The sequence below is a fragment of the Mustela lutreola genome, chromosome 2 (assembly GCF_030435805.1).
Source record: "Mustela lutreola isolate mMusLut2 chromosome 2, mMusLut2.pri, whole genome shotgun sequence".
Taxonomy (NCBI): Eukaryota; Metazoa; Chordata; class Mammalia; order Carnivora; family Mustelidae; genus Mustela; species Mustela lutreola.
Genome location: NC_081291.1, coordinates 23,844,056 through 23,870,241, shown reverse-complemented (window position 1 = coordinate 23,870,241; position 26,186 = coordinate 23,844,056). Strand labels below are relative to the sequence as shown.

General features: G+C 48.8%; 1 protein-coding gene across 1 annotated transcript in view; it reads right to left on the bottom strand.

Moving 5' to 3' along the window:
- The window catches only part of CACNA2D3 (calcium voltage-gated channel auxiliary subunit alpha2delta 3), an 867,979-nt gene that overhangs the window by 184,545 nt on the left and 657,248 nt on the right, over window positions 1–26,186 (bottom strand). Inside the window, exons 18-21 of the mRNA XM_059161213.1 lie at window positions 12,144–12,227; window positions 4,646–4,717; window positions 4,309–4,370; window positions 2,880–2,947 (exon numbers count right to left, since the gene is read on the bottom strand). Coding sequence (XP_059017196.1) covers window positions 2,880–2,947; window positions 4,309–4,370; window positions 4,646–4,717; window positions 12,144–12,227 — 286 coding nt within the window. The remainder of the gene's footprint in view (window positions 1–2,879; window positions 2,948–4,308; window positions 4,371–4,645; window positions 4,718–12,143; window positions 12,228–26,186) is intronic.

Here is a 26,186-nt window from a genome sequence, read left to right as displayed (position 1 = left end):
AATCTACGCAGAAATCCCTGCCTGCCTCTGTCCATCCTTTCTTCCCTTTCTCCCTGCCTGCTCCCTTTCCCGCCTTCCCTCCCAGCATCAAATGTATGCTGGATGCTGTTCTAGGCCCTGAGACTACAGCCGTGAACACAACAAAATCACCACCCTCATGGTATTTGTCTTCTAGTGGTGGGAAGAGATACACAAATAAGATTAAAATACATAGCGTATCAGTTAGTGATGGGAGCTGTGAAGGAAAAGAGCCAAGCCAGAGATAGGAAATAAAGGAGAAAGAATTTCCCTTTTAAGTAGGGTAGTCAGGAAAGGCTTCAGTGAGAAACGGACTTTTAAGCAAAGACCTGAAGGAGGTGAGAGACAGAGCCATACAGATAACTGGGAGGGAGAGCTCTACAGAAGGAATAACCAGTGCAAAGGCCCTGAGGTCTTACCTTCCTGGAATATTGGGTTAATGATGTCAACTCTATGAATTTCTCTAGCACCTGTTCTCATCCACAAAGCCCTCTCTGGCTCTGTTTCATAGGTCCTACAGATGAATCCCCAGAAGGGAGATCTTTCTGATTGTTTCCTCTCTGAGTTCCCAGGGAACCGAGGAAATGGAATTTTTCTCTAAGCCGTTCACCTCTGATTTTGGTTCTCCTGATATGACATCTACTGATGACTGATAATGCAGACAATAATGACATAAGCTCTAATTCACTGAACTACTATGCTCTCTCTCTCTCTCTCTCTATATATATATATATATAATGATATATATATGTATATACATATGTAACAGTGTATATACATATATACACACACATATATATACACAAACACATATCATATATATATACACACCATACATATACACACATATGTATACCATTACACATATATACATATATATATGTACATATATATGATACAAAGTGTCAAAGAGATTCGGAAGATAAACAATTTCAGCAAGTAGACTGCAGCCCATACCTTTAGTAGTTGCAGCTTTAGTAGCAACTCCTTACACTGTCAGCAATCTGACTGCTTTTTGACCATCTCTGTAGTACATACGATGGCAAACCATGCTGAGAATGCCCACATTCTGTGGGGTACTGTTCGTTACAGAAGATCCTACAGAAGTGTGGCTGCCATCCCCAGGAAAGCCTAACTTTTCCCCAGAACAGAGCAGACCAATGATGGTGCTGTGGCCCTTATGAGAACAAGAGCCTCGATCAGATAGTCCAAGGGAAAGCTGCTTTCTCAGGTCCGGCTCCTCCAGGTTGTCAGGACTGAGAGAAGACCGACGGAGGAAGATCTGAGCTCGCTGGTATGGAAAACCAGATACTCTTCTTCTTGCTGGGATTCAAACCAATTTCTAACATGGTGACTACAGTGAGTTCTGAAATTCTTTCTGCGACCTCTCAGGATAACAGCTATAGAGCAGCGTAAAAGACAGTGAATGAAGAATGACTCAAACGACAGTGTGAAACAATGTGTGTGGCGGTGAGGCGGGGAGAGACAGAGAGAGAGAGGCAGGCCTGTGTATTGAGGATTGGCTAAGGGAATGGATGCATGAGAAGCCAACAGTCCACTAGTAATCTCTCTTTTATTGTTTTGATTATGAGCTGTTTCCTCAGCTTGACCTCAGATAGCTCAGACATGAATTTTCTGGCCACATGGGCAGTGATATCTGCAGAGCTACACATGGCTCACATGAGCTACACACGGCTCGTTCATCCAGAAAATTCTAGAAGTTAAAAAAAAAAAAAGATTTCTGAGAACACATCTTGTTGAGTATCTTGCCCAGGTAACAAATCTACCTGCTCCCTCTTTCTAGTCTCTGGGAAGAGATACCACGTGATGGATTAGTGGGCACAACAAAACCTTTCAATCTCCTTCCTTGTCCTTAAGACCTTATGATTATTGGGAGACAAAAACTAACACCTGTAAAACAATGCACACTGGTTGGCAGTACCCCAGAAAGCTGGCTGTGGAACTTGGCATCTCAGGGAGTGCCAATCTCTTCATTCTCCACTACATCATCAGAGTAAGCCCCGAGAGGGTCTAGCTTCTGGAAGTTCACCCCATGCACTTGTAACCAGGTCTAACTAATTAAAACTGGCTCATAACCGACCTTCCTGCTCTTGGCCATACTTTCTGGGGACACTCAGGAAGAGCCCTGGTCTGGTCTTGCTCCTCTTCGTGGAGATATAAAATCTAACACCCACACTGGGTGAGTGACTTACTGGGGCCACTCAGGGAGCAGAGACTTTCAGAGGTCAGCTTCACCCTCCCCGTGAGCCAGTGATACCAGGGAAGGTCCCTTCTCTGAGGCACTGAGTTACTGGCTTATGGCAAAGGACACTGCGGGCATGACAGTGGTTTTAAAGTTTAAAATACTAGAACAACAGCTACCACTTGTTGGGAGTTTAGATGTGCCTGAGCTTTATGAAGACAAGAGGATTTGGGAATCTCAAAATGTTCTTTATTCCTTCGGACCTGTGTATATCATCCAAATGATCCTATTTCCCTTTGGACTTGAACTGCTTCAAGCAGAAACAAGATTTGTGGCTCAGCCGTGTAGGAGACTAAGGCTTGCATACCTTTGTTTCCATGCTATTCTCCCTGGGCTTGAATTTTTACACTATTTTGTATTTTTCTTGAGAGCAATTTTTATGCCTAGGAAGAATATAGTCGGTGGATAATACCCTGGGTTGGTTCAGCAGTTTTGTGAATTGAAGCAAAAGAGAAAGAAATGAAATCATCAGGAAGACCACCACGAGTTGGGGGTTGGGGTGTCCCACCATCTGGAAGGCAAGCTCCCATCAAGTGGACAGTTAGTTGAGTGAAATGGCCAGGACGGAAGGATAAGACAGGTCAAGACGGCATCTTACCTTCTTCAATGGTCACATTCCCTCGGAAGAAGTATTTCCCGTGACCTCTGGAGAGCGCCACACCTAAGCTGTGCAGAGAGACAAAACAGACCTTGAAACCCATGGCATCGACTGGAATAGACTTGCGATTTCACTTTTTATTTTCCATGTTCACATTTCCATCTCACGTTCTGCCAACAACTGTCCCAACAGTTTACTTTCAAAACCCCACTGGTTATCATTGGTGTTGGTTTTTCTGAGGTTCAATCAGCTGCTTCAAAGCCATGTCTTCCTGGACGCGCCGGCAGCCCTTGGCTGCCCACATGCATTTTCAGAGATGCGACTAACTGCTCACGCTTCTCTCAGATGCCCTTGGGAGAACCAAGTGCCCTACTCTTCACCACTACCTTATGCGCTCCTGCCTCCCAGTCAGCCTCACATGGGGCTTTCCAGACCCTAGAGTTTACGACTGGGGAAAATGAATCCCCTCTCTAGGACGAAATGAAAACTTTCCCAACACTAGGGTGTGGCCACATTATCGTGTTCAGGGCTTCTAGTCTAATAGATGCTCCCCTGGCCCTTCTGTTGGGCTTGATTTAAGCTCCTTTCTAAAGGAAGAGAATGTATTTTGGAAACATAGTCTCTTCGTGTGACAAACCCACTTAGCGGTCATGGGTTCCCTCGACTACTCTGCTTCCAAATGGAATCAAACTCAGGATCCCTGGCAGTCTACGACAACACAATGCCCTAATTTATTTTTCTGATTCATCGAGAGTCAGGAAATTCTTTCTCTCCTCAGCTCTGTGAGGCATCAGTTCGGGAGTGAAGCAGCCCCACAGAAATAACTTCTTAAATAAGTGTTACAGGACAGGACTAAGGGCATCGTAGCAGGAGCCTTTAGGAGGCCACATGCATGTCTGAAAGCAGGCAATGAGGCCAAGCCATCTTTCAGGACAGCCACAGAGCGGTAACAGGATCCAGAGGTAGACAGGCACAGAAGGACAGTTTGGAGAAATTAAAATGGACGCACAACATGGAGGGATGGGTATGCTACCTCCTCGTGCACAGGCTTGCTTGCTTGATCATGGAAATAAAAGGTGAAATGGAGCTCACTGGGCAGCAAGTGAGCCAGATGGTTTAAGGACCTGGCAACCCTCTGAATGCCCCCACTCCACCCTTAGCTGGAACCCCCAAAGCTGACTTGCTTGATAATGAGATGCAAAAGCCATGACCAATCGAGTGAGTTCTCCTAGGTGAGCCTGAACCGTCTTCCCCCTTCTGGAAAACAGAAACAAAAGCAGCCTGGGAAAAGCCCCTTCCTCACTCTTTCCAGCCTTTCGGCAGGGTGTTTGGTTATCTTCAGATGATGAGCTCTGAGAGCGTCAGCAGGTTTTGTACAAACACAACTGATGGATCTGATGGAATGTCCATGTATTATGGTCAGCTCTACCTGAAAGGAGTACCCTTGATGTCTGTATAATAGTAGTCATTTGTCATCACCAAAACCCGTTTCTAGATTGAAAAAAAAAAAAAAAAAAAAAAGTCGTAGAGAGAAGAAAATACGGTTAGTCTGCGAGGTGAAGCTTTCAGAAAAAAATAAAAACAAATGGACACACTATGATCAGGTTAACAGTACTACATGAATCTCATTTGAGATAAGTAAAGACAAGAGAAAAATGATCTCAGCGAAAGATATTTATTCCAGATAGAGCTTTCAAAGCTCATTTTTCACAGTGGGTTGTTTTAAATTAAGAGGCAAGAAGGTTTGAGAAAAAAAAAAAATGTACCCCTTTGTCCACTGTCTTCTTCACCTCCATGGAGAACTTCCCAGTCTTCCGGTTTACCATGGCATTTCTTAACTAAAATGATCAAAGAAAGTTCGGTATTAGCTCTTCCCCCAGTTGCATGTTATCTGGACATCTTGTGTCCTCCAGCTCGGGAGACACTTTGGTGGTTTGTGCAAAACAGAGCTATGACAGGGCTGGGTTGTGTCCCCACCAAAGGGTGGGCACAATGGCTCCAAGTCAGCATGCTGGGCTCAGTCCTCTGAAACATGGTTCCTGCAGAATAAACATCCAGCTGCCCTGCCGGGGGAGAGAGGCTAACAACAATAAATGACTGTCAACTTCCATTTGGGGGTGCTCCTGGGAACCTCAGGGCAGCACCCATGATGTGGATGAAGCCTGAGGGTCCGGGAACCGAGCTCCCCCACCCCCCCAGCGTGAAAACACTCTAGAAGCCAGAACATCTCTGGGACAAGTCACATTTTCCAAAAAGGGTATTCATTTGTCATGAAGAAATCATTTTTCAAAACAGTACCAAGTCAAAGGTGTTTTCCTACACAGTAAGTTTTTCTTTTCTCTTCTTTGCTTTCTTAAAGACCAACCACCTGGAAGACAGGGACTCGCTTTCTATAGCACGAAGCATCTTCAGATGCTCCTGGAGAAGCCCGGTGAGGTTAACAGTCTTGCTTTACAGCGACAGGCCGCCGAGGCGGGGGGACCCGGTAACTGAGTTTTGGAGGTTCCATCTAGGGACACCAAGCCTCGTGCCCTCCCCTCTTCCCTGGCTGACCTCTTCTGATTACATGCGGCCCTTCTGTGGGCTTCAGAGATGGACCGCAGGCGCCGTGATGAGAGATGGGCCGTCATGGGCACCAATGGGAGACGAGGGGGATGCCAGTGAGTGGAGGAGGGGCAAATGCTGACAGGCCACAGCCTGTTGGGAAAGGCTCTTTCCCAGCCCCATGGCTTTCCCTGCCCGCCCCTCCCCCATCCTCTTCCCTCTCCTCTCTTCTGAGGAGCTTGACTAAGATCTGGCCCATAGAAAACTGCAAAGCTTGCAAGCAACCTAAATTTGATTCGGGGCCGTCTAGATTTGGGCTCACATTCCCATCTTCTGTGAGAGAGGGAGAGAGAGAGTAAAAAAGCATAATTTTTAGCTGGAGGCATGTATAAAATAAAACATATATTTTACTCTAGATATGTTTTAACAACACATAATGGGCATTTCTGGAAATATTTTCCCATTTTAACTTTTGTGGTTTTGGATGGGGAGAGCTGGTCCTAATTAAGTCTACTTTCTAACTTTTAAGAACGGCTCGATTTATCTTGAACATGGTTTTCATTTTTCCTCTTTCTGGTGCCTGCCTAAAGCCATTTGGGACCTTCCCCTCTCACATTCCCCAGGCGGGTCGGAGATTAGGTAAGCTTCTCAGAGAGTCCGTACCACCCCGCCCCCAACTCCCAGTAGCACCAAACAAGCAGCATGGGGGGGGGGGTGAGGGCTGGTGGCGGGGGAGGGGGGGGTGAGGGCTGGGCGGCTCCAAGGCCAGGGTCACTGACAGAGTCCAGTCTTTCTCTTTTGGACTACACTTACTAACCACCTACATGTGGGGCAGGACAGTGCTGTAGTGAAGGACTCTGCAGCCAGAGCTTATGAAAGAATCACTTACTCTCTCTATGCCTCAGTTTCCTTCTCTGCAAAATGGAACTACTGACAGCACGGGTGTCACAAGAGCTGTTGTGAGAAGTAGATGAGCTGATATTTAGAAGAGTGCCTCATCCACCCTAAGCACTCAGTAGATGTTAGCTGTCCCCACCATCGTCCCCACCACCCTCATCATCACTACCGCCCTCCCCCACTTCAAATGCCAGACCAGGATTCAAGCTCGAGTTTGCTTGACACGGAGGCCCATGCTCTAAACCAACACTCTTCAAACTTCGACTCTAAGGCACATGAGAAATAGATCTTCCTCTGTGATGCTCTCCGCTGTCTCCTCTTTCAATAGATTTCATGGCTTGTAAGTGCTGCTCATGGACCAGTCATGGACTTTGTGACCTCCCCCCAACTCCTGCATTAAAACTGCTGCTCCTCACCCCCTGCGGGTGAGGCAGGCCACCAAAGAGAAATAATCCAGGGTGTCAAGACCCAAGTCTTACCCATGACACCCTGGTTCCGTGACCACTCCGTGGCTCCATTTCCTCCTTTTCATTCATTCCATCAAAAGTGTCCTGAGCGAGGACTCCCAGACCCCAGGGATCGTGTCAGGTGCTATGCAACTGTGTTGATCGGTCTTATAAAGCCCAGATAATATGGACAGATACCATCTTTTGAGCTTTTACAATGTGCCAGACACAGGTTTTAAAACCCTCAAAATAAGGCATCATTTTTCTTATTTTACAAGTGGAGAAACTGAGGCACAGAGTTACGAAACCTGCCTATAGTCACACAGGCTCTCTGTCCCTGAAGCCCGTGCTGTTAGTTTTGCTTCCCAAATCAGGAGAGAACGCATTTAGACAAATTTAAAGCATTAATATAACAATGGTACAGCATGAACACAAAAAAGAATGTATTGTTATTTCTGGATTTTTTTTTTTTAATGAAAGAAAAGGTTTTAAATTTGACTAGACAACAGTCTTAGGTTTTAACTTTCCTACAAGTTCTGGGTTTTGTGAACTGGGGCTGAGAGGAAGGTAGTTTCTGACCTCGTGATCACAGGAGGAAAGGGGGATTTTGCGCCTTTTCAACAGACTGTGGGGTGAGAATACAGCACCATGAGACCAGAACAATCTAGAAATGTCACTTTTCCATTGGAGGAAACTGAGGTTTGAGAAGGGGAGCAACTTGCCCCAAACACTATGGCCAGTCAGTGGCAACACTGCCCCAGGGGTCAGTTTATAAGACAAGATGGCGGAGGGACCCAGAGCAGAGACCAGAATAGGGAAGGAGTCTTGAAGCTCGCGGTCCCCACCAGGCCAGGAAGGGCAAAGACCGATGGTGCTCTTCAGAACTAGCCAAATGGCCCTCGAATTTCCACGACCTGGATTACAGCAGTGAGTCCCTGGAGAAATGAAAATGGCCTGGCGGAGGAATATTCCCAAGCAAGTGTGGGTGTGCCCCAATGTTAGCATATTACGTAGTCAGTAAAAAAATCACACGTGCCAATGTTCAACTTCACAGCGCCAAAGGAGAGCAAAGTAAAACATCAACAATACGCCTTTATTTCTCCCCATCTGATGCAAGCGTGATAATGCAGCGGACATTAAAGCAGCTCTCGCCACAGTGGGGTTGATAAAAGAAAGATTTATTTAACCTCTTTGGTTAGAAATAGTTTTCTGGGGATGGTGATCAGCTCCCCGGCCTCTCTGGGAAACACCCTCCTTCTCCTGGGTCCTGCGTTATCCAGATCGGATGCGTTTCTGTGGAGCGCCCAGTGAGACTGTCTCTCTCTCGCCCACACCCCAGAGCTGCAACAGCCTCGAGGACCATTCAGAGCACCCCCATGACAAGCTGCTGGTCACGCTTCTGGTTCCATCACAGCCTCCGACTCTTCCTCCTGTGCTCGAGCTCGTTAAGGAAGCTCTCCCCCAGAGGGTCACTGGCCGCCTTGGGTTTTACGCATAAGTGTGTAATGATCTCTGGTTCTGCTGACAGTGGTTTGCTCTCCACATCAGAACATGAGCCTCACCTTTCCTGGGGCGCAGGTGGCACCCACTTCCAGGCCCCCAAGACCAAACTATGTGGGTCAAGCCAAGACATGAAAGGGGAAGGGAGAAGCAGGAGATAGACAGGTCTGTCATTTCCAAGCAAGCGTTTAACCAGGATATGAAAACAGACTCGGGCACAGAGTATCCATACAACAAAATCAAAATCCTCTCTCTCTCTCTCTCTCTTTCTCTCTCTCTCTCTGTGTCGGGGGCGGGGCGGGGGGGGGGGAGCTGCACTTGGTCTGGCCACCCAGGGCTCAAGCATGAGCTGCAGAGACACTGGAGTGGGTGTGAAGAAGAACAGACTAATGGGGCAAGTTCCCATCAATTTACCCCAGGAGAAGAGGTTTATGGAGTTTTAGAAAGAAAAGACTCGAAGGAAATTTTCCACAGAATCATCGCGGGGAAGGCAAAATGTGAGTTGACTGGAGAGCTGCAGAAAAGGCTCACAGGGCAGCAGAAGGGGTTTCAGGGGGCCGAGGCCAACTGGGGCGGGTGTTTACAGCGCCACCCCATGGCGAGCATTTGCTCAGCAGCTGGCTGCAAGGACTCCCTATTTCGGCCGCACCCCTCAGGGGAGGGTGCTGTGGGAATGCTGTGAGGGCACTGACACAGAGTCTTTAAGGACTCCTGGACTCAATGGCATAACAAAGTTGATCAAGAGCTTTGGAGCCAGGTGGCCTGGGTTGGAATCCACACGCCATGCCCGTGGACCAATCCATTCTCTGCCTCAGTTTCCTTACAGCAAGATGAGGACAGCAGTAACACTGACTTTGTAAAACTGCTGTGTAGACTCCGCAAGTTCCTCCACGCATAGCACCAGGAACAGTGCCGGCATATAGGAAGGACTCGCTACGTCAGTTATGATTATCTACATTTGTGGGGTTTTTCTGGTTTTTGTTTTTGTTTTTTTCACAGAAATAATCATGTTCACAGTGGAAAGTTTTAGGAATGACTAAAAGGTAAAAGAAGGAAGAAAGGTGCCATCCTTAAGTCCTTCAACCATCTGTAGGAATTTAGAACCAAAGGATAAACTCCATTTTAAAAGATTTTTTTCCTTCCCAGAGGTGACCAACACTGGTGATTCAGGTCAGGCTATGGGTGTCTCGGGTTCCCTTCCTGGCTTCTGGGTTTCCAAAGAGCCTCCTTACTCATTGTATTTTGATGTGATGCCTAAGTCGCCTGGAGACTGGCCCAGATGTCCTGTTCATACACCTCTAAATGGCTTCTAATTTTTCTCCCTCTTTTTAAGATTCTAATTTTAGCCAGTCTATTTTGCACATGTTTTAATAGTATTTGTGACCTCACATCTTTTTTGGAAGGACACAGGGTCTATGTTATAAATACCATCATTACATTCAACAAGAGCCGGGCTGCCAAGAGAAGTAGGAAGCTCCTTCCAAGGAGTTCTCTGCAGCTGGGCAGGCTCTGCTTCACAGTCTTTCCTAGATCTTGACCCAAAGCCCGCCTTCTGTCACTTACATGCCAACCCCAGTGGTGCACACATGGGCATGTGGGATGACATGTCAATGTTACAAAGCTTCTCTGTGTAGGTTCCAGTATTCTCCAGTCAAGCGAGTGCAAATCTCTAGGAGAGAAACGGCGACCTTCCCCAGATGTGTTGGAGGTGAAGGAATTCACACGTGGAGTGTACCATGTTCCTCAAGGAAGTAAGACAAGAGACCCAAACCAGAGAGACCACGAGAGACCAGCTGGAGTGGAGCAAGAGCAGTGAACTTGCAGGAGATGTGGTAACTCTGCAGGTGGACACGGAAAACCCAGTGCTGGGAGTTGGATGGAGGTGAAGAACATGTAAGAGGCTGGGAATCCGATGCTCGCAGCTCCGATGAGAAAAGAGGTTAGAGCAAGGAAGCCACCATTAATAAAAGGAGATACTAGCTCCTCGAAAATTCACTAGCGTGCCGGCAATGGTTAGAGTGAGCCAAGCCATAAATCTCTTCCAGCAACATAATGTGAGGGCTCCGACGTGAGAATGAGCGTAAAGCAGTTTCCCTCCCCTATTGATCCAAATGGATGGGATGAAGGGAGGGGGAGGCATGCTGACGACAAGGTTCCAGCCTTCTGGGAAAGGAAACCAAAAGGTCCAGTGGAGTCAAAATAAAGCAACTGATAAAGTGAAGATGGAAGAGAAAGGAAAACAGTGGAACACCCCCTTCAGACACTCACGAGACAATTTAGCAGCTGCAAAACCATGGGGAGCATTCATTCGTGAACGGGTTACCCGAGGATGAATGCTGATGAGAATAGTACAGAGACCGGCCACGGTCACAGACACTCCCCATGTCCACACTGTGGTGGACAGGCATTTTCATCTTTCAGCATGTTAACACATTTAAGAGTCACAACAGGTCCGATGTACGTAGGATCATCATCATCCTCACTTTACTGGGAAAAGAAGGACCAAAACCAAAATTGGGGCACAGAGAGAATAACTGTGTGCTTGAGACCAACAGGCAGCAGATTGCCATCATGGGATTGGAACCCAGGCGGGCTAATGCCCCGGCAGCGCCCCTCCCAGCTGCGCCAGCCTGCTTCTCGGTCAGAGCAGGGGGAAAAGGGAGAGCATGGACACGGGGTGTGGCACAACCGAAAGACCCTGATGACCCTGTTTAAGGAACAAGATGTAAAAACCCTCCCAGGTCATTGAGCTGACCCGACGTCAGGCCACCAGCAGGCGGGGGAAAGAGGGCAGGTGAGGGAGTTGTTTTTTTACCAAACAGTAGTTATTTTGTCTGAACTTGAGTTCCAAGAGTCCTAGTACAGATGAAGGAAATCAGCTACACTTCTCAGATATGCTTCTTGCCTTTTACAGGCCAGGAAGAAACGCCAAGATTTACGCTAGCTGAGACGTCCTGGGAGCACAGGACCCAAAGAGAAGAGAATGACAGCAAGAGAACCCAGCTGGGGAGTCCAAATGGTTCCCCTCAACAACTCTTTGGAAAGCAGGACAGACTGAGCGAAAGAGCCCCGGCTCTCTCCGCGGTCAAACTGAAGAAAGGACCCCCAGGACACGTCAGGGAGGATGCGGGCAGAGAGCTGTGGTCCTGGCATGGGCGGACCACAGAGAAAGTCAAGAGCAAGGATCCAGGCAGGAACTCACGGGAAGTGACCATTTAATTAAGGACAGTCTGCCTACATTCACGCAAAGTCAGCCATGTCGAACAAAGCTGATTTATTGAGGAAATAACAAGGAGACGGATGGGCAGGAGGAAGGCTTTTGATACGGTGCCGAAGGCTGAGTCTGGGTGGGGAAGGAGCGAGTGTGCCCTCGCAGTGTGGCCGGAAGGGGGACAGCCCAGGACACAGACCGCCATCCATGCAGAGGGGTCCTGAGTGACTCTCTGAAAGCAAGGGTTGTGCCCATGGCATCCTGGCAAGTTCGTCTGGCCTTGACTGGATGGTGGGCACAGCCTTCTGCTGCCCAGCCGGGCTCGGGCCAGGCTCCCCTGAGGTGGCAGATCCCTTAAACTGCACTGAGGAAGGGTCTGCATGAAGCCACAGCAGAAGGGATCAGAACCCGGCAGGGAATGGTGTCAGCCGACGGCGCAAAGCAGGCAGGTGGCTGGCTGAGCCATAACCGTCCCAGCCAGCAGGAGACTTATAAACTCCCAATGCCATGAGAAGAGCCCATTGTCTTCACATCCCTCTGGGGTCCAGGTGACCTGGGGGAGGGGGAGAGGAGGGGCTCGGCCAGCTGCTCAGGTGGCCACCAGGTATAGAAGTGGGTCCCCTGGAGTGCTCCCGCCTCACCGGGCTCAGAAATCAAGTCACTTACCACATCGTCCCGGTCTTCCCACTCCACCTCAGAGAGGTCAACGCTACTGTAGTTAGGTTTCCTTCGCTTTTTTCCTTCTTCGTACTGGCAGCAAGAGAAGATAAAGAAAAAGAAAAAAAAGAAAAGAAAAAAAAAATTTCCATGAATCATCGGCCAGGACAGCCTGTACCTCCCCAAGCCCTGGTTCTTGGTTGGGGACAGAGTGAAGAGACACTGGAGAGAACCCAGCGGGGTACAATCCGACGGACTGTAAAAGCAGCAAAGCCCAGGCCAGTTGGCCCGAGCTGGGGAGGATAACGAGCTGATGTTCCTGGATGTGAATTTACCTACTGGACTTGTTGCCTCCGAATCCACCAGAAGCAAAGCGAAGATTTCCCCTGCCTGGATGGCACCTTTGTGGAATAGGGGAGCTCCTCCTCTGCCCCGAAGTTTTAAAAGCCATCCCTCTGTGACCCAGGAAAGGGCTTTTCACAGTTTACCAAATATGTCGTGCTATCCCTTTGTCCCCCACCCCCCAATCCAGTCTCAAACCCATGCCATACCCTTCGGCAAGGAAACAAAAAGCACTGGTCTCCGCAGTTGGGCTCAACATCCTGGCGACATTTTGTAGACACACGGAGCCTACTACTTGCTATCACACAGGCCGCAGCAGGACTGAACTGAGTACGGCCTCTGTGCCCAGAGTGGATGTGGGTGCTGGGAGTCACTGCCAGATTTAAGGGCCATGAGGGCATTTCTCTAGAAAAGCTCCTAAGTGTCTTAAGAACTGGGAGAGTGGTTTTTCTTTTTTCACCCTAAATCACTGGTGTTAGTCACCCCACAAGACTACCATTTTATCCGCGGGACAGGTGTATGTTTGGACGTTCCTGTGTCTCAGGGCCTTTAATGCTGGTGGTTGGGATGTTTATAATGTAGGAAAGTCTGCCCTCTACTGCAGGCTGAAGATAAGCAGCCCCTTTTAAGTTCATAAGCTATGGCCAATGGCATATTGGAAAAAATACCTATGTATGTACAGTTTTTTTCTTTTTCGGTCCCTAAGTTGGTCGTCTTTGGATTGAATTGGTAAGATTTGAGAAGGGACAGTGTCATTGTGTTTTCAGACCCCCAAAGCACAGGTTACTATTTTGGACGCTGCTTGGCTGCTGTGGACACAGGTGCTAAAGGCACATTGTTGTGAAGGAGAAGGTCACTGCCGAGATGCTGAACCACACAGATCTGAATGGGCCTCCAGTAGGACCAAGGGGACAGAGGCCAGACAGGGTAGATCCTGGCCACTGTGGGGCCAAACAGAGTCTAGTGGTTTTCCCGCCCTTTTATTCTTCTTGTCAAGTGCATTTCAGGAGACCTGGGACGCCTCTGGAGTGTGCCCACTCCACCCCGCCCCCACCCAGGAAGGCTGCACTGGGGACAGTGGGCTCGGGTCACCTGGGTCAGCCACCTGGCCACTCCCTTCTCTCAGGTTTTCCAACTCACAGATGTTCAAGGTCAGTTTTAGGACATCGGATCCATCGCAGACAAAGAGGAGGGGAAGTGGCTGCCTCAGAGGCCGCCGTAAATGACAGCAGATTTGCAGTTGGATCCCGTTATGGAAACTTTGTGTGTTCATGGAAGCTCCAGCCCTTGCGAGAGCCAGGCGGGGGCTGAGTGAAAGGAACAGAAGGAGGCAAGTGGAGCTGTCACCCATGTCTCACAGGGAGGAGGTGCGATGGGGAAGGGGCCACAGGATGCTAAAAGACTTGCCACATCCCTTCAAGAAGGCAGAGTCAGATGCTCTCGGACCTCTGTTAACTGCCTAACAGCCTCCAAGCTCCATTTTGGTAAGAGCCTTCCTGAGAGCTGCTAGTTGCCCCCAGAAGCCCACACACCCCAGCTTCTGGGCATTAAAGGCAGAGCTTTCGTGGGTGGCACAATGCTAGGTCTAAAATGGTTTTTGTTGTTGTTCGATTTTTTTTGTTTTGTTTTGTTTTGTTTTTTGGTGAGAAGTACTTCCTTTGGTTATTTCAAAATGCTCCTTTATTAATTTATTCAAATACATTTATCAGATACCTAGAAAAGACCCAGTACTATAAATAAAGCCAATGAAGCAGTCTGTCTTTCTTCTCCAAGGACCTGCTTGTAGGTTATCACCCTTAATTTTGCCTTTTCAAGGTCAGTTTATTGCCCACCACGCATACAGGAAAAGAGGCGGTCACAAGCTAAATAATGGGTAAAAGGACACTTTAGATAAGATCCCACAGCCAGCATGGGGCAGGACATACCCCACCCATCACCAGCCCCTGACCCAAGTTTCATGGCTGAAGCTCACGTTATTTCAAATGCTCCTAAAGAAATTTAAAAAGACTCCCGAGGTCCCAAGCACCCAATGTTCCCTTAGCCTCAGAAAATGTCCATTTGTCTTTATGAGAGTAGATTTGCCACTTAGTGGGCCTGTGATCCTGAGCAGGGCGCCAAGTTCCTCCACGGTCCCCTTTTCTTAGTTGCAAAATAGGAAAAGCAAGAGTACCTCCAGGGCAATGGTAGGTTGAGAGATTAACTCGATACTGTATGCAAATGGACAAAGCCATTCCTGGCACAGAATCAAGACTTAATAGATAGCTAGCATGACTCCTGAGAGCTGTGAGCTTGCTGGCCAAGACACAGGCTCATCGTTTACAGTTGGCTAACAGGTCATTTCCTTAAAATGCAGGTGACCCATTCAGTGATTCACAGAAGCCACATCTCTTATGCACGGAGACTTGTGGATTATAGTTCAGCTGGGACTCGAGACTGTCCCAGCAGAAAAACTCATACCTGTGCTACAAAGCCCCAAGTCCTTTCAGATGGTATTTGGCAATTCTGTAATCCACAGATCTGTAAGTGAACCCTTGACTTCTGACCACTCTTGGATGTCCTTCTTCATTTCTTTTCTTATAACTATGGAAGGAATTCAGTACTTTGCACTTTTGATATTCAGGAAACCTGGAGGTGAAGAGGCATTCACAGTGGGCTGGTCCACAAGCCAGTGAGTCTAAGTAATTTCATTTCACGGAAGGAAACAGGCATGGCTGGGGATACCTGTTCTAGAACGCCATTGTGGGAATGGCCCTCTACAATGTCTGCTTAATCGGGTTTGGGAGACCAGTCTAAAACGCTTCCCATGGGGGTCTTTATTAATGGGTGAGCTCCTTCAGAATGCAAGCAGTAATGTAGCAGAGTGATTATTTTGAATGAGAGAAGGAAAAATCAGTGGCTTGTTGCATAAAATAAGACAGGCTGAGGGTGATGAGTACACTCCAGCATAATGACCTGAGGTCCACCTTTATCTTCTCTCCCATTAGGAGAGCGTATGGGAAGGCTAGAGATGAGACCTCCACAAGGAAGACACTTGAGCTGTGCATGGCCTCCAGCTGTGGAGGAGTGCACATCTGCTAGAACCATTAAGGTGGTAGGATGTGAACTTGAGCTCCTCTTAACTATCTCTGCTTCTGCTTGGAGAGAGCCTTCCTGAGAATGAAGCCAGCGCAGAGCAAGCAGAGAAAAAAATAGGAGAGAGTCCTGAAAACATGGTGTGTGTGCCTGGATCAAGCTGCACCTGAAAGCTTTATGCCCTTGGATGTTTCAGGTACCAAATATACGCTCTCCACATTACCTCTTTTCCTTCTTAAAGTTTATTTATTTATTTATTTTTTTAAGCTGGCTCGGGTTTTAAGCATAAGGAACTTTAGAGTTCTAACTTGGATATATTTAATGCCTTTAACATTTTCCCTTGTAAATGAACCACTTTTAAAGTACATTTTAAGTGAAGTGTTCCTGACAGTGTTTTAGGAGCATGTAACCTGAAAAATATCTATCTCACTGTCACTGTAGATAGACTACTGTGTTTGAGTATGGCTGATCCCCTCTCTCGACTCTCCCCACGAGAGAAGAGATGTGAGGCCACAGAGTAAGAGTGACAGAAACAGAAGTAAACCTCAGCCTCCTGGGTCAGCTCTCCCCTGTCCCTCCGGATTTAGCTTCTGACACATCCTGGATCCACCAGCTCCACTCCCTCTCTCCCTGCGTGAGGATCTCGTTACTGGGGCTGAGGCATCGGATATGGCATTTGTTAGTGTATCTATAAACTGTAACTTCCTTTGAAAATGTGATTAACGAATTGCGAACGGTTTCCAAAGGTTTATAAACAGATACTTTGAGAGCCATGGGTAGGTTTGTAGTTTTTGGTGCCTGTTTTATGAAAAAAATATGTGGGGGAGAATTTAATAAGGAAAGATATTCTGTGCTATGAAATACTTTGAGGTGGGGTTTCAAATAAAGGCCAGATGTGGTGAACACACAAACCAGCCTGTGGCCCAGGAGGACGGGACAGGATGGGCACCCATCTGAGGGGCCAGCTGGAGCCATCGGGGGGCACGCCTTCCGCGCCTGAACCCGCCAGGTGGTGTTTCCCGGATTCCGTGAGTGTGCTCGCTGGGGTTACCTACAGACCGACTTCCGGAAGCACAACAGGATGGGCTAAGGTGATGGTCACGTTCATGTTCATTTAAAAAAACCAAAAACGCCTTTGCTTTCCCTGAGCGTTTTTTGGAAGGCCCAGAGAAAATCATCTACATACAGCCGTACAGCCTCCGTGAGACGCATATTGTGTATGCTAATAATTGATAAATTGTACGTGCCGCTCCATGCTGCCAACAGGAAGGAAGGAGATGGGGCTGGGAGGCCCACAACTGGAGAGGAAGAGAACTTGCCCAGAGCTAATGCCATCTGGCGCAGGGGTGTGGCCAAGGGCGGGGAGCCAGCCACTGTCTGGGCAGATGTTCTCTCCCCAGGCCGGCAAGGCCCTCGGCTGGTGAACACCTTTGCCACTGACTGAAGTAGTCCTTTCAGGAGAAGGAAAGGAGGCACATCTTCTCTCCTCTGCGCACAAGACAGCATGGCCTAATGGCTCCTGGGCACCTCATTCCTTCCCTCCTGCCTCCATCCAGTCCCTTATTTTCTCCTATACTCACCTACATCCCCCCCCCCCCCCACAAATACACTTATCAGGCACTGAGCCAGGCCTGGGGAAGCCTCAGCAAAGCATGGAGAAGCCGTCTGAGCAGGGTCGTCTCCTGCACTCAGGGTGTAGGTCATGACCCACTGCTTGCCCATCAGGGCAGTTGGAAGAGCAGGTAGCAGCCTGGATCTCTGAATCACACACGGGCTGCATGTTCCGTGGCGGGCGTGCATTTCTCTGAGCCCCCTGCTGCTCGTCTGCAGGGTGGGGTAATAGCATTCAGCTCACAGGGCTGGCGTGGGAAGCAAATGGGCACAAATGTGGCACCGCACAGGGTATTTTCTAACAAACAGTCTCGAGAAACACTCACTAGTCCAACACCAGTAAATGCTAACGTCATTACCCATTCAGGGATGTGGCAGCCCCTGCCTCCACCCAGTGCCAAAGCTCATGGGATACAATGTTTCTTTACAGTGTGGCTGTTTAATCATATTTCTAGACTTTGAAAGTGGCAGTTCAACCTGGTGTTGCAGTCCATTCTCAAGGTCAAAGGGAAGGGTCGCAAACAGGATGTGGCCCCAAGGCCATGTGGCCAGTTAGGCCTGAGACAGGGCTATAGCTTTGTCCCCTAGAGCTTGCAAGTCAAGTTCTCTGGCTGTCATGCAAGATCCAGCCTCAGAGGGGGTGGCCCCAGTCAGCGGAGACTCAGTAGAAGCAGAGTATCAGACACTGCTCTCCCAGCGAGAGTCCACGTTTAGTTTAAGTTTTTGCTGTTTTTTAAGTACCCACCACCCCGATCCCCGATTTTCCATGTAAAAACTGCTCACTGTAGAAAATTTGGAAAATACCAAAAAGGGCAAGAATGGAAAACAAAATATTGCCCTTGCTATCATAAAACGGATAACAAGGGCATCGCCACCCACTATTCGGCTAGCTGGCCCAAAGGTAAGTCCTTGGAAGCAGTTATTGCTTCCAGCTCTCTAAGTTCATTGTTTCTCCCACAAGGAATTTATAAAATGTAGCAACCAATCTGTTCTGCTTTCCAAGTGACTGCCTTTAGCCAAAAAAAAAAAAAAAAAAAAAAAAAAAAAAAAAAAAAAAAAGAGAGAGAGAGAGAGAGAAAGAGAGAGAGAGAGAGAGAGACAGTTTTCTGCCAGCCAGCTTCTCCTGTCCCTCCTATCATTGCTCAGGAAGAGTGAATGCTCTCCTTCCAGGCACGGTGCTAAACGCAGCGTGTACCTCCTTGGAGGGTTGATCGCCCCCACGTACAGGCAAATGCGGAGTCCAGGGATGCAGACCATGTGGCGGCGGCACAGCTGATTGACGTTAGGACTGAGAGATTCAACCCCACCTCTGCTCGGTAGCTGAGCCTTGGGTCCTCACCACCGTCCGCACTGCCTCCCTGGAGGGGGTCTCAGCTCCGATGGCGACCACCCACAGCGCCGCACACAGCCGGCATGGTAAGCGGGTGCAGAACCATGGCCGAAGCCCATGCAAGAGTCAGTTTCATATTGAGAACAAGTAAGGACTCACTGAAGGCATACACAGAGCTGGCATCGGGCCACATATACAGGACAAGTAACGCCAGGCCCATTAGCCAGTATCTGACTCAGAGTCTTAGACAAGCCTGGTAGCATCCGAGGGCACCGTGGTAGCTGGGATCTCCATCAGAATGGTGCTGGCCCTCTAGTGGTGTGCCGCAATGGGGCTCAGACCTTGCTAAGTAAGCTAGATGACAGGATGGCAGGGACAAGCACCGCGATGTCCCGATTAGTCTGTATATGGAGATAAAATCCTTTCTGCGCATGGGAAGATGAGAAGCCCAGATACGCAGGAGGGAAGCCCGGTGGGTGTGTCCCAAAGCAGCCGGAAGGTGGGAGAAACACAACTGGGCATGTCCAGACAACAAGGCTTTTCCTTTTTCCACCAGGTACCGTGCTCTTACTAATTAATGTTTTTAAGCGTCTCAAAGATGAAAAGTTCCCCGTGCTCTCTTAGTGTGATTACCAAATCCTTTTGATAGTTGTAAAACTCAAACAGCTTTGGTATTTTTTTTAAAAAACAGCAATTAACAGGCTGCTTTGAAAACCCAAATGACCTTTATCTTCATCGGTGTCCTCCAAGTCGCCATGAGTCACCCACACGGTGTGTGGGGAGGAAGCGGCCCAGCTCTGCCAGCGGTTTTGACCTTCAGTGTGGCTTCTCCATGGTGGCTGGGCTGAAATTCCCGTTCCCAGGAAGCCGGTCTGTCTTGTCATAGCTGGCAAGTCATAAAAATGAAAATCGGGCTGAGCGGCGGGGGCGGGAGGAGTTTTTGTGCCAGCAGCGGGCCTGGGAAGCAGGGAAGCTGACCCGGAAAAGGGAGTGCAGGACCTGAGTCAGGGGAAGGGCCCATTTGGGGGGGGGGGGTATAGCAGCCTGTAGCAGAGAAGGCAGAACCCGAATGCCACTAGCAAAGGAAAGACGCCTGTGGGTGCTTGGAAGGCAGCCCCTCTGATAGGTTGGAACACTTTGGACAAAACCCACACTATGGCTTTCTGGGCAAAGCTTAGATGCAGATCAGCCTTCAAAATGAATTTCAGGGGCGTCTGTCTGGCTCAACTTTTCAGTGTCTGACTTGATTTCAGTTCAGGTCATGATCTCAGGGTCATGAGATGGAGCCCTGAGTGGGGATTGTGCTGGGTGTGGAGTCTGCCTGGGATTCATTCCCTCCCTCTCCCTTTGCCCATCCCGCAAGCCCCCACTGCTTGCTCACCCTCCACTGCTCTAAAAACAAAAAGAAGAAAGAAAGAAAGAAAGAAAGAAAGAAAGAAAGAAAGAAAGAAAGAAAGAAAGAAAGAAAAGAAAAGAATGAATTTCAAAGTTCCAAACACAGTTGTACCAGGATCTTAAGCACCCAGTGCCATATCCCAAAGCTGCTTTCATACAAAGGTTGGAGATACCTAAGTCATTAGGAAATAACATCTAGGATAACAAGAGGACCTCTATAAGTTGAAAGTATGTGACATTTGCCAAGGCAAGTTTTCTGCGCACTTACAGAACTTTAGTTGGCATTATTCCCTCGAGCAAGAGACACTTGGGAATTGAAATGTGTCAGGCTATTTTGAACATGCACTATTATTGGGCACCACAAGGAGACTCCCAATTTTGGAACTGCCAAGACAATGAATTTTCTTATTCACTCAGGTGAGATCAGAAAAGCACATCACCCGACAGTGCGATGAGACACGTTTCCTCTCCAGGGGTGCTGTAGCTGAGCGTCCACACAGACCGAGCTCTCTTCTGGGCGTTTCCTCCTGTGGCCAGCACCTCTCCACGCCTTTCTCACCTGCCACCCACCCCGTTCCAGTTCCACCTCAGTTCCCAGTGCCTCTCCTGGCTCAGCTCCCGGGAGAAGTCTCCAGTCTTACTGGTTCCCCTCCAAGGGACGGTGCTCGGAACGGAGAGACCTCTCGCCATGTTCAGGTTTCTGTGCTAACTGGCATTTGGCAGGAAGAGGGCAATGAATTTGCAAGTGAAGGAAAGAGAGAGAGGAAGGAAAGAGGGAAAGGAATCCCTTCTTCCAAGCCAGCTATCACTCCCCCAGACTCTGGTTTATGCCTGTGATGGGATCAACCTATATCAGAAAGCTGAGCCTTCCTCAAACCTATATGAATGTGTGTGTGTGTCTCTGTGTGTGCGCACACGCATGCACGTGATTTTATCTAGCGGAATGCTTGGCATGATGTCTTCATTTTGTTTCTCTTTTTCTGCTTAAAGTTTTCAAGATATTTGTGAAGGAAGAGAAGACATAAAGAGATCAATCCTCCTCTATGCCCACATCTTCCAAGGATGTTTCTCGGATCCTTTGCTAGAGTCTATCTCCCGTCTCCCCTGAGGTGGCCCTTGCTCTGCACCTTCCCAAGGACACACAGTATTGTAGCATCAATATGCCTACGATCATCTTTCCCACCCACCGGCTCTCTGCCCTGGCCACATCTTGACCACCAAACTGAGTAGGCTCTCATCTGTCCCTGCTCTGTCCAGCCCACTGGACTGGTGACCCAGCAAAATATTTAGGTTTGATTCTTTTTTTTTTTTTTTTTTGCAGGTGATTCTGAAATACACTGCTCTATCTTTAAAAAAAAAAAAAAAAAAAAAAAATTCTGGATGCATGCTGGTCTGAATATGCCCAAAAGACTTCTGATGTCGCCCATGACTCATAGGAAACCAAAGATCCCCTGCAAGGCTGACTCAGTCCTCTGAGTCTTACGTTTGTCTGTGATCATGAAGATGTTGGGCAGAGGCTGGAGAGGCGAATAGTCAGAGAAAGAGGCCAGTGGGCCAGGCAAGGCAACCAGGGCTTATCAAAACACCATGTTCATTGCTTTTATCTTCAATGTGTATCTTGAAATTGAGTCATATCTCTCCATTCTTCTCGCTACCAGCTTAGTTTCAGCTACCACAATATCCTCGCTCCCCACGACGAGGGTGAGCATCTCCTAAGGCCCCCTGCATGTTCTGTGCCTCTGCCATCCACTGTTCAGGGTCCAGCCAAGGGGGTTCTTCTGCAACCAAAACCACCACTTGGCTTGGAATCCTCACAGCTCTGCTCCCCATGCCCTCTAGGATGATGTCCAGTGTTCCAGAATGCCACAGTCCTCATCAGGACTCTGCCTCTGCCTATGGCTCGGACCTCCCTCTCACCACTTCCCCAACTCCCTCTGTACTGCTCTCCAGCTAGATCCAGCCAGCTGCTAACAATGTTATCACCACCCTTGCCTTCAGGCCCCGCCTCCCTCCCCCACTCCAACTGTTCCCAGCACTCTTCACCCCGGCTCAAAGTCCAGTGTCTCCCAGGACCCAGAGGAGGGTCGTCTGTTGCCCAGTGCGGAGTTGGTTCAGGTCCTTCCTGTGCTCTCCTAAGCCTCCTGCGGTCTCTCCATCTCCACACCCAACACGGCATACTGCAAGTTTGTTGCTTACTTGCCTATGTCCCCCACTAGGTCCCAAGATCTTCCAGAAAGAGGCTGCTTCTCCTTTGGCATCAAACCTGCCAGTGCCAGGAGAGTACCTGGCAGAAGGTTCATCACGAATCGTTAAATAGTCGAATGAGTAAACAGAGTAAGCGAACACATTGGGACCTATATTCATTTCATGAGGACGTGTATAACACACATTACGTGCCTGGCCAGTTCCAGACCTTATGAGAACATGAGCTCATTTTATCCTCAGAACAATCCCCTCCAGAGGCCCTATTTTTGCATTCATTTTTCAGCACAGGAAACTGAGGTCAGGGAGGTTGAGTGACTTGTCCAAGGTCACACAGCTGACCAGGGAGGCTGAAGCAGAGACTGACCCTAGCCTCAGAGACTGCTCTGGCTCATGGACTGACATATCGTGGTGGCCCTGAGGCTGCCCTCAGTGGACAGGTGCTTGCCTGTGATGGGTCCTACGAGGGCACAGGAAGGGATGGCCACGAGGTGACCTGGGATCACAGTCAGCCACCTCCCTGCCATTCCACACTGAGCAGAGGTGAACCTCGATGATTACACTCTCAAAAGTCTCTTTCCACTAACTGTACAGGAAGGTATTGTTTATATTTGTATCTGAGCCTGGATGAAGCAGGCTCCATTTCCCGACACGGGCGTTCCAGTCATAGGACCCCCAATCCTGCTACAATAGTAGGAGTCCGGGAATTCCGTTCACCTGTCCCAGTTCCCCCCAAACCCTCTTGCCGGAATGTAGCTAGAAACTGAGATGCCCCAGGAGAGGCTTTCTAGGAGAAGCAAGCAGGCATTTGGGTCCTTGGGCTTTTGATTCAATTTGGGGTGTGTGTGTGGTGTGGTGTGTCTTCCTTCTAGATGATGCTCTAGACTTGCCTCTGGCAAAGTGCAACCACAGGGCTGCCTAGGGTAAATGGTGTGCTTTTGTCAGACTTTGGTTTTGTAGTCATTGGGTCCAATAGAGAGCAGCCACTGTGGCTATGATAAGTATCTCCCTGACTTGCTCCTCAGGGGGGTCTTCTGTCCTTCCGAAGAGAGACACACCCAAAATGTAAGTGTAAATGGGATCCTGGAGCCTCCTGGGTAGAGGCCGGCAGGTCAGCCAGTCATTTGGGATTTCTGACCCTGGCCCTCTGCGTGAGTGCTGCTCCCTGAGAAATCCCCAGCCACAGCCCAGAGAAATGCCAGCTGCTGGGTGGCCTTCTACCAGGCCATCACCTCTAGGAGGGGCTCAGTGGCACAAGAACAGGGGAAGACCCCATCCCGAGGAGAAAGGGGCAGGGAGGCCGAGGAGGACTTGCAGCCAAGGCCCATCTGGCTGAGTCAAACTACTTTCTTGTCTCCATATTCCGAGCATATCAGGGCTCCCCTCTGCCCTGCAAACACCCACAGAGAATGCAGAAGTGGCACCTGGGGAGCCCGTTCAGAAATACACGTGCCCACTGCGTGGTTTTAAAAGTCAACCGAGGATCGGAACGGTTCAGGCACCCTCTCAGCAAAGTGCAGTGGTCAGCCCGGCAGCGTGGTGGGCATAATTAAATTAAGGTGCCCAAGAGCCCCTGGTGTCAACCTTTCTACTTGCATTCTTTGGGTCTTATCATTTAGGATTATGTAAAAATGACAGCTGCTTATAATTATTTGGAGGTTGGATTGCAATAATTAAAACCATCTGCCTTTATCTTACCGCTACCAAACTTAACCCCGAGAGGTTGGGTCTACTGAACTTCAAAGAGAGAAGCAAGAAATAAAAGAAAAACTCCGCACATTACTAACAAATTTCTCGTGATTCATTTAAATGTATAACCAGTTATTCCAACAGCCTTCAAACCTTTAATTATCTTTTAAATATATATAATTTGGGACTGCTAATTAGATAGCAATTTAATGCCCTCATGGGGATTCAGATGCACTATCTTTCTAAAATGTAAACTCCGAGAGGAATAATCATCGGCATTCAAATGATTGAATTCTTCAGTTATTCAAATGAGTGTGGGCATTTTCACTGTTGGAATCATCTGAATAGTCTGCTGTCAGCCCCAGCTGTAGGGTTTACAGGGCTCCTCAAGCAAGCAGGGGTAAGGCTCGGCTTTCTCCCTGTCCAAGACCAGCCCCTGGAGAGAAACCAGCCGGGCTCCTGGGGAAAGCCTAGCAACACTCGCACAGCTCAGTTAAGTCTCCTCTGAGACACAGATGGTTCTGTTTTCCTATTTTAAGGAGGAGCAAACTTTCCTGGAATTTACAGTTATGAAAGCTTTAAGGCTTGCTTTGCAGGCCTTCTCCATGCTGGTCTGCCCGCTATTGTCGGGGCAGTTAACATTTTAATTAACAACTCCCTCCCTGCGACAGGCTGCTGCAGATGGAGGAGGTGAGGGCTTCCACTTCCTGTGTATTCCTACCCCCGTGGAGATGGTCCTTTAAATCATATAAAGATGTGCATCCCATGCAGAAAAGCAATTGATCAACGGATGACACTGGGCAATGATGGAAGCCAGCTCTCCCATCTCAGACCCTCCATAGGGCCAGGGTTTGCATTCCTGAGCTGGGGCTAGTAGCAAGCAGCTGAGGCTCATTTCCCCCAGGAGGGGAAGGAGGTGCAGACAAATCTATAGGAATTTTTAAGAGATCATTATTCAACACATTGCATGTAATTACATTTTGATGAGCTTTTTATTGCTAATTCATCATCCAAGATGGGACACTCTAGATATGAAATTAATCTAGTAAAACAAAGGTCAGAGTGCGTCCAGTGTAAAGAAAGGCTTTGTCCTCATCACATCTTTTCGCCAAACAATAAAGCAGCAGAGGATGTTATCTCTAAACCAGATTTCCTTAAAACGCCTGCCCTTGATTATTAACGGCACAAAGCCCGTGCTCCCTGGTACTTCTGAGCGCAAATGCGGATTCTCCAAGTAGGCTGGTGTGATGTGAGTTCACGCGCAGGGGTCTGAAAGGAACGGAAAATGTGGCGGATGGCATCACGTTAATGCCAAGGGTGGAGTGGGGGCACACAAAAGTGCATCTGACGCTCTAGGCTACTGCAAATCAGTTTTTGCAGAGAAACACGGGTCCGCTGGGGTTGCGAATTCAGTTTTCCCTCTGAAGCAGCCCCCAGGGACTAGGATTCAAAAGCAAGGTATTCACTTGGGAGGGGTTCCACGGAAATGCCTGTGGGGACATGGCCAAGGGACTCAGACACCAAGGGATACAGGCGGCCAACACTAGGGGCATCGTCAAGCCCCCTAGCGCTGTAGGGGCTCCAGGGGGCGCTGCCAAAGAGGCACCTGGAGATCGCGGGCTTGGGAGGTGGAAGTGCTCGCCAGTCTTCTAATTCCCTGGCACCTCTGGCCTGCTGTGTGCCTCAGAGGAGCGCACTCCAGAAGCTGGGGGAAGTCTTCAGCGGGGTGCTGGCAGCTGCAAGCCAGGCTGGTGTGTGTGGAAAATGGCAGGGACTGAAGGGACAAGGGCAGAGTGTCACATGCTTCGCCAGGCTTCTTCCCCAGTAGGACCCTATCAAAAGAACCTCCAGTCATCTCCCCTGGTGCATTAGAAGTCTGTCCTAGATGTACCAACAGGTTCCAGACACAGGACATCTTGAACATCCCAAGCCTCAGCGTCTTTCTTTGCACTGTTCCTTCAGCTCAGTGAGTCTCCGAACAGCTTTGCATGGTGATTTCCAACCCCCGCCCCCCAAGGCTGAGCTAAACATGCCATTCCCAGGAAGGGCTCTCCCTGACCATCCAGCGAAGGGGGGGGGGGGGCCTCTCCCTACATTTTTGTTTTCTCAGATCCTTGTTTCTTTTGGAGAGTTGATCCAAAATGTGTAGTGCTTTTTTATTTGTTTGTTTACTTAGGAGCTTTAAAAAAAAAATCTGCAGGAGATTGTAAACAGGAAATGAAGGGGAATTATGTCTGTCTTGTCTTACGGCCGGATCTTCCAGCATCTGATAGAGCACGTGAGATGTGCCCAGTGAATACATGCCAGGTGAGGGAGGGATCGTGGGCGGGGGGGGGGGGGGGGCGGGCAGGCTCACGGCATCAGCAGTGGGAGAAGGAGCTGGTTATGCATCTGGCGTCTGAAGGGCCCTT